This window comes from Helicoverpa armigera, chromosome 16 (genome assembly GCF_030705265.1).
Source record: "Helicoverpa armigera isolate CAAS_96S chromosome 16, ASM3070526v1, whole genome shotgun sequence".
In the NCBI taxonomy this organism is placed as follows: domain Eukaryota; kingdom Metazoa; phylum Arthropoda; class Insecta; order Lepidoptera; family Noctuidae; genus Helicoverpa; species Helicoverpa armigera.
In genome coordinates, this window is record NC_087135.1 from 15,094 (window position 1) to 23,024 (window position 7,931).

The 7,931-nt window shown below is 49.3% G+C and overlaps 1 protein-coding gene across 1 annotated transcript; it reads left to right on the forward strand.

Annotated features, from left to right (window-relative positions):
* The first annotated feature begins 2,076 nt into the window (after positions 1–2,076).
* LOC110374929 (putative 115 kDa protein in type-1 retrotransposable element R1DM) lies at positions 2,077–6,895 on the forward strand. Its single transcript, XM_064038634.1, has 2 exons — positions 2,077–3,204; positions 3,275–6,895. Exons 1-2 carry the CDS (start codon positions 2,077–2,079, stop codon positions 6,893–6,895), a joined length of 4,749 nt encoding a protein of 1,582 aa, XP_063894704.1.
* Positions 6,896–7,931: the final 1,036 nt, after the last annotated feature.

Here is a 7,931-nt window from a genome sequence, read left to right on the forward strand (position 1 = left end):
GAGCCGTGCCTTCTCCGAGCCAGTCGTCGAGCACTGGCCGGATCGCCTCGACGGTGGCGAGGCCGGCGGTAGACGCAGAAGCCTCTGCCGCCATTCCGCCACCTGACCTGACGGAGCTCTGCTCGGCGCTGCGCTATCTGCCGCTGCACCGGCCTCGAGTCCCGTGCCCGCTCTTCCTCGCGCCACCGATACAGCGACGCGAGTAAACCTAACCTAACCTAACCTAACCTAACCTAACCTAGAACGAAAACCTGAAAACCTCTGCGTTGTTTCGCTTCTAATCATCTTACCTTGGCTCTGTCAACCCCTAGACACGTTATATACTGTCTAGGTGCGAAATAAATACACTTTATATCCTTACATACCCTATATAAACGTTATTTTTGATTAAATAGTTTTACCATTGTTTAGCGCTAATTAGCTTCACTTATTAGCGATCCAACTTTGCTTACCTGTCGGGGCTGGTGTCTAGACCGCTTTGTGCGCCTAGAATCCACCAGTTTCGCCATAGAAATTGTAATTCTGCATAATTTGTTGTTAATTTAGTACTAAAAAACCTGTTTTTTGACCATAACTTTAAAAAATTCTACTACACTTACCTTTCATATGCACACCGTTAGATAGCTCTCGCCGAGGCGCTTCTAACGACACCACTCACGTGCGGATAGCTCTTACCAAACGTGAGAAATTGCCTTATCATCGATTTTCATACTCACCGGAAGTTTACCTGTACTGAACAAACCGCCATACATCTGAAGACACGTTTGGAAAAACCTCGTATTTCTGCGTTGTTTTCTTCTAATCATCTTACCTTGGCTCTGTCCAACCCCTAGACACGTTATATACTGTCTAGGTGCGAAATAAATACACTTTTATATCCTTACATACCCTATATAAACGTTATTTTTGATTAAATAGTTTTACCATTGTTTAGCGCTAATTAGCTTCACTTATTAGCGATCCAACTTGCTTACCTGTCGGGGCTGGTGTCTAGACCGCTTTGTGCGCCTAGAATCCACCAGTTTCGCCATAGAAATTGTAATTCTGCATAATTTGTTGTTAATTTAGTACTAAAAAACCTGTTTTTTGACCATAACTTTAAAAAATTCTACTACACTTACCTTTCATATGCACACCGTTAGATAGCTCTCGCCGAGGCGCTTCTAACGACACCACTCACGTGCGGATAGCTCTTACCAAACGTGAGAAATTGCCTTATCATCGATTTTCATACTCACCGGAAGTTTACCTGTACTGAACAAAACCGCCATACATCTGAAGACACGTTTGGAAAAAACCTCGTATTTCTGCGTTGTTTTCGCTTCTAATCATCTTACCTTGGCTCTGTCCAACCCCTAGACACGTTATATACTGTCTAGGTGCGAAATAAATACACTTTTATATCCTTACATACCCTATATAAACGTTATTTTTGATTAAATAGTTTTACCATTGTTTAGCGCTAATTAGCTTCACTTATTAGCGATCCAACTTTGCTTACCTGTCGGGGCTGGTGTCTAGACCGCTTTGTGCGCCTAGAATCCACCAGTTTCGCCATAGAAATTGTAATTCTGCATAATTTGTTGTTAATTTAGTACTAAAAAACCTGTTTTTTGACCATAACTTTAAAAAATTCTACTACACTTACCTTTCATATGCACACCGTTAGATAGCTCTCGCCGAGGCGCTTCTAACGACACCACTCACGTGCGGATAGCTCTTACCAAACGTCAAAAAATTGCCCACCCACCCGCCCTTTAGGCAGATTTAAGCTGTGTATAGGAAAAGGGGAGCACTTTCGGTCCCATTTCTTAAAATTTTTTTTATTACGGAAATATAATCCCTGGAGTGTCCTGGTGCCGAAGCTATAAATTTTGCCCTCACCGGCGTCATTTTACTCGACTAGGAACCTTCTCAACCTTCAAAATAGCGTTTATTTTTTTTCTTACTTTATATTATTCTGAATAATTTCTGTTTTACCGTGCAAACATTTTCTCGTCCATAAAATCTCTCGTATTCGGTCCCGCCCAGAGTTCCACAGCGCGTGAACCGGTGAAAACTCTTGTGGACACCGCGATGGCGCCGTCTAGCGGCGAGGTCTTGTCTCTCCCGGCAACGGCAGCAGATGCCACTAGCACCGAGTCGTGCATCAGCACGTTAAACAAACTCGCGGAGTGCATCGCGGCTGCTATTGCCGAAGGGAAAAGCGTCACGACCGCCAACAAGCGACTCATAAGTTCTGCGGCAAATGAGATTCGGTGCGTGGCCGCTAAAATACCCACCTTTTCCGCCCCGCAGGAAATCTGCGCGACCCAAGACGGAAACCTGCGACAGGAAATTGCAACATGCGTGCGCGAGGAGCTTAGCAAGCACCTCGCCACGATCGCGACACCACTCACTCCCGCACCGTTGCCCAGAAGTTACGCGCAGGCGGCTAGCGCCCCGGCTCCTCGTCCAGTCTCTAAACCACCTCCGCCTAACAAACCTGCTCTCATCGTTGCGCCGCAGGGCGACAGCACGTCCCAAACACGTCAGGACGTAGTGCAGTCGTTCAAGAACGCAGTCAGTTTCCGCACCACATCGTACGCACCGTCTAGAATACAGGCCGTGTCTAATAATAAGTTACGAGTGGAGTTCGAGACTGAGCAACAGCGCGATGAAACACTCAAAAAACTCGAAAAGTCCTCACAAATCACTGCTGAACCGGCCAAGCTATTGAGGCCAATGATCATTCTCAAGGGAATATCATTGGACACGCCATCGGAAGAGCTGGTCGACGTCATCCGCGGCCAAAATGAAGAGCTGACTGCCCTCGCAGTTGACAGCGATGACTTGCGGCTTGCATTCAAGCGAAACAACCGCAACCCCAAGTTGTACAACGCCGTCCTCATCGCCAAGCCCGCCATATGGCGCAAAATAATAGACATGGGGCGCGTCTGCGTGGACTACCAACGGGTACACGCAGAAGACTTCTCCACATTCCTCCAATGCAGGAAATGCCTGCAGTTCGGTCACATTAAAGCAAAATGTACCGCGACACAGGCACCCTGCTCTTACTGCTCGGAAGAGGGGCACAACACCAGCAGCTGCCCTCTGCGCGAGAAGAAAGGCGCACCCAAGTGCTACAACTGCTTGCAGCATAACACCAAATTCAAGACTACCCATGACGTCGGACACATGGCCACCTCCAACAACTGCCCTCGAGTGAAATCAGTCAAAAACAAAATAATTAACCGTACTGATTATGGACAATAAACGCATTAAAATATTACAGTGTAACATCGATAGATCTAAAAATAGTCTTCACGAATTCTTCACATATTTTTATAATGGCCAATACGACATCGCCTTGCTGTCCGAGCCCTATATAGGCTCTGGCAAAGAGGTGAAGTCGATCTCTGGAATTGACATCTACCAGTACTCGAGAGGGTCTAATGTAAAGGCGTGCATTCTCGTTAAGCAGGGGCGCGCTGTGGTTTTGGGGGAGTCCAGTTTATCGACTGCTAATCTATGCGTCATACAAGTCAAGACCGATCATCAAAAGATGTACCTGGGATCTGCTTATGTGGAACCAAATGACGACACATCGTCCACGCTAGAGGCCATCGACTACTTCCTCAAGGCCACATCGCGTTACAAGTGCATACTTGGAGGCGACTTCAACGGCTGGCACCCAGCATGGGGAAGCACCAGATCAAACCCGAGAGGCAACGACCTAATGGAATTAGCCCAAACAAATGATATGTACGTCTGCAACATTGGCGACACTCCGACATTCGAGACGGTGACGCACGGGCGCGATCGATCGTCTATCATAGACGTGACATTAGCGTCCGGCCAAGCCTTCGACATGGTCGGGGAGTGGAGGGTCAACCTTGAGTGCTGCGCCACGTCACAGCATAATGCCATAGAGTTTAACATAAACACAAGAAAACCAATACCATCTGGTACAGGCAACACGTCAACTTTTATGTTCAACACCGAGAAAGCGGACTGGGCAGCATTCAGGGATGCCGTGCTGCAAGAAGTAGCACTCTCCGACATACTCGACAGCGATATAAGCAGCCTAAACAAACAAGAACTCGAGGATCTCATCAGTCGCATAACATCTTTGATACGAGACTGCTGCAAGGAAACCATGCCCATCAGAAGTGGAAAAGCCAAGCAGAAGCCTCCTTGGTGGAGCGATACACTGCAGCGGCTCAAGGGGGAAGTTATAAGCCTTCACCGGCAAATCCACTCGGCAAAACTATCTGGCCAACCCCTTGATGCCCTACTTGAGGAGCAGGTCACAAAAAAGAAACAATATAGCGAAGAAATGAAACGCGCATCTACCGAAAATTTCCGTAAGTTTTGCGATCTGCAAACCAAAGAGAACGTCTGGTCCCTCACCAATCGCCTCCTTAAGGAAACGGCGCCGAGAAGACCTCCCACCACACTAAAAATAGGAGACAGATATACGGCTGATGCAGAAGAGACTGCAAGCGCCTTGCTCAAGCACTTCTACCCCGATGACTCTCCGGACCAAACGCCGGAGCAGAGACAGTTGCGCACCCACTTCAACAATTATTCCATGAACACCCCGGATGATCTCCCCTTCACGGAGGAAGAGGTGCTTGAGCAACTTAGCTCCATAAGTCCGAAAAAAGCTCCCGGATTAGACAATCTAACATCAGATATTTGCCATAAGTTCACAAAGATATACCCCCGTCTCATGACAGATATTTTAAATAGATGTCTCTCACTCCAGTACTTTCCTGGAGCGTGGAAGGAGGCCTACGTAAAGATCATTCCCAAACCGGGCAAAGACGACCACATGGATCTTAAATCCTTCCGCCCCATAGGACTGCTTCCGGTCTTCGGGAAGCTACTGGAGAAACTATTTATCAAAAGGGTCGTCCATAAAGCAGAGTCGGAGAATAAACTCAACAACAACCAGTTTGGCTTTCGGCAACAGAGAAACACGACGCTAGCCGTTCACACCGCTCTGGACTTCATCCGCCTCGCAAAAGAGAGTAAAAAACTTGTTATCGCGGTCTCTTTGGATATCAAGGCGGCTTTTGACAATGCTTGGTGGCCCGCACTCTTCCAACGTCTCGTCAAACTTGGTGTGCCCAATAACATCTACGGGCTCATCAAGGATTACGTCAGGGATCGAGTAGTCACTTTGGATCACGCCGGAGTGCGCGCGCGTAAAACACTCACAAAGGGGTGCATACAGGGGTCTGCGTGTGGCCCCGTTCTGTGGAACATGATCTTAGATGAACTCCTAGACATGCAGCTGCCAGCGGGATGCCACATGCAGGCCTTTGCGGATGATGTTCTCCTCGTAGTCACCGCTGACAATACTGAAGAACTCCAGGTGGTGTCAAACACCGTCCTGACAAAAATTAGAAACTGGGGAACAAATGTTAAACTTAGTTTTGGACCAGCTAAAACACAAATTATTGCTTTCACGCCGAAGGCCAAGTCTGTGCAGCTCCACATGGACGGCGCAGACTTGGCATTCGTGCCTGAAATTAAATTGCTCGGCATCGTGATAGACGAAAAGCTCAAATTCAAGCGACACCTCAAATACGTGCTGGGTAAGGCTTCGCGTATCTACAACAAACTGTGCATTTACGCGAGGCCAACCTGGGGCACACACCCTGAAAATTCGCGAACCATCTACTTGCATGTTATTGAGCCGATCATCACCTACGCTGCGGGAATATGGGGCCAAGTGGCAATGCAAAAGAGTGCACGAAAAGATCTTGCCAGCCTGCAACGCGGTTTCGCACTAAAGTCCATTCGCGCCTTCAGGACAGTGTCCACTAATGCTGCCCTGGCGCTTGCGCAACTCATTCCACTTGACCTCAGAATCCTCGAGGTGCATCAAATCGAGCAAACGCGCCTTACCAACACCACTCCCTTTTTGCCAGAGGACGTTACGCTAGAGCGGCCCACACCTGCCCGCGAACTACTGCACCCAGCGTTGAGAGTGGGAAAACCTGATTTAGTCCACGAAAGAACGGACGATACTCAAGAAATATTTACAGACGGAAGCAAACAAGACAGCGGCGCTGTAGGGGCTGCCTTTGTGTGCCTTGACCCAGGTGGGTCAGAACAACCGATCATTACTAAAAAATTCAAACTACACGACTCTTGCACGGTCTTCCAGGCTGAGCTCTTCGCCATCCTGGAGGCCTGCAAGTGGGCGACTCAAAAATATCAAAACACTGTTATCTACACCGATTCACAAGCATCATTACAAGCCATAGCAGACAGAAGCAACACACACCCTCTCGTCACACAAATACATAAAATCATACATACACACCGCGACACAAAAAACATCACACTTAAATGGGTCAAGGCACATAGGGGCAATGTCGGCAACGAGGCTGCCGACGCCGCGGCAAAACTGGCGACCCTTCTTCACAAGACGCCGGACTACAGGTCGTTCCCAATGTCCTTCGTGAAACATAAGCTCCGCATGCGTAGCCTGGACCTTTGGCAGGCGCGCTACACGTCCAGCGAACAGGGACAGTACACTAAAAGCATTTTCCCTACACTAACTGATATCAAACACTTCCGAAAACACACAGACATTCACTTCCACACAACACAAATACTCACCAACCACGGCTTTCACAAAACATACTTACACAGATTCCACATCACACCAGACGACTGCTGTCCCTGCAACACAAATACACCCCAGACTGTGACGCACCTGCTGACTGACTGTCCAAGGTTCGCTGCGGAGCGAATGCGACACGAGGCATTATGCGTCTACCATGATATCGCCCCGTATAGTTTGCCAGAACTACTTAAGAAAGAGGAAGCGCTGGCAAGTTATACGGAACTCGCGAGCCAAATTTACTCGAAACTCAAAGCCTACAATGGCACATAAAATATTATCCATTATTACTTATCTATTAAATTTTTCATATATTATCATATATTTCATTATTCATGTATATATTCTCAATATTTATTATTCTTTCTACCTAAGCGATATCAAAACTTAAAAAGCGACATCCCGAGTTTCGGCAGCAAGCGTATCAAATCGCGCAAACTGCCGCAACATATCACATACGCGAAATAACAGCTATCTTAAACTAAAACAAAGTTCAATAAAAAAACCTAACCTAACCTTTTTTTTTCTCGAGGAAATCCTCATGGACTTCCTCCGCCTGGGAGAGGCGGAGGGTGTGCCGGACTCTTACCGGCTAAAACCCCTGTGTCCTCCTTACACGTGGGCGCGGGGCCGCGGAATCAAATTCTTCCGCAGCCCCGCACTGGTGCTGGCCCGCCTTGCGGGCCTCGGCACGGGGGTGGTGAGGTGTTAAACTCCCGTGCAACGCCTCAGAGGCGCGCGTCGACACCCGCGCGCCTCCGCCTCGGGTCCGTTGAATAGGGGCGGGGACTTCCCCAAGTCCTTCGCCCCTGGACCCGTTCATGGGGCGGAAGGGCGTTGTCTGCCCTCCTCCGGCGCCCGGAGCCTGCTGCGGGCGGGATCGGCAGTTGAAATCTCCTCTCCCCGTTCCGCAGCTTCCTTCTGCGACATCACGTCCTCGCAGAAGGACACCACTGCGTCCCACGACTCTGCGCTGCCGACCATCTTCCGTACCACGGCCGGCAGCGACAGATCGCCTCCTACTTCATTTGTGAGGACACGGCGCTGCTCCTCCCAAGCAACACACTGAACGAACGTGTGTTGCGCCGTGTCCTCCCGCCATGGACGCAGTGGTGGCACCGAGCGTCCGGCTCCCTGCCTATGCGACACAGGTACTTGCCGAAGCAGCCGTGCCCCGACAGCACCTGCGTCACCCTGAACGACAGGGAGCCGTGCCTTCTCCCGAGCCAGTCGTCGAGCACTGGCCGGATCGCCTCGACGGTGGCGAGGCCGGCGGTAGGGCGCAGAAGCCTCTGCCGCCATTCCGCCA

What these genes read in the sequence shown, in the direction of transcription:
- LOC110374929 (XM_064038634.1), top strand. Translation starts at nt 2,077, where the DNA reads ATGGCGCCGTCTAGCGGCGAGGTCTTGTCTCTCCCGGCAACGGCAGCA. An exon ending in CCTCCAACAACTGCCCTCGA is followed by an intron (nt 3,205 to 3,274) that starts GTGAAATCAGTC and finishes AAAATATTACAG; the next exon opens with TGTAACATCGATAGATCTAA.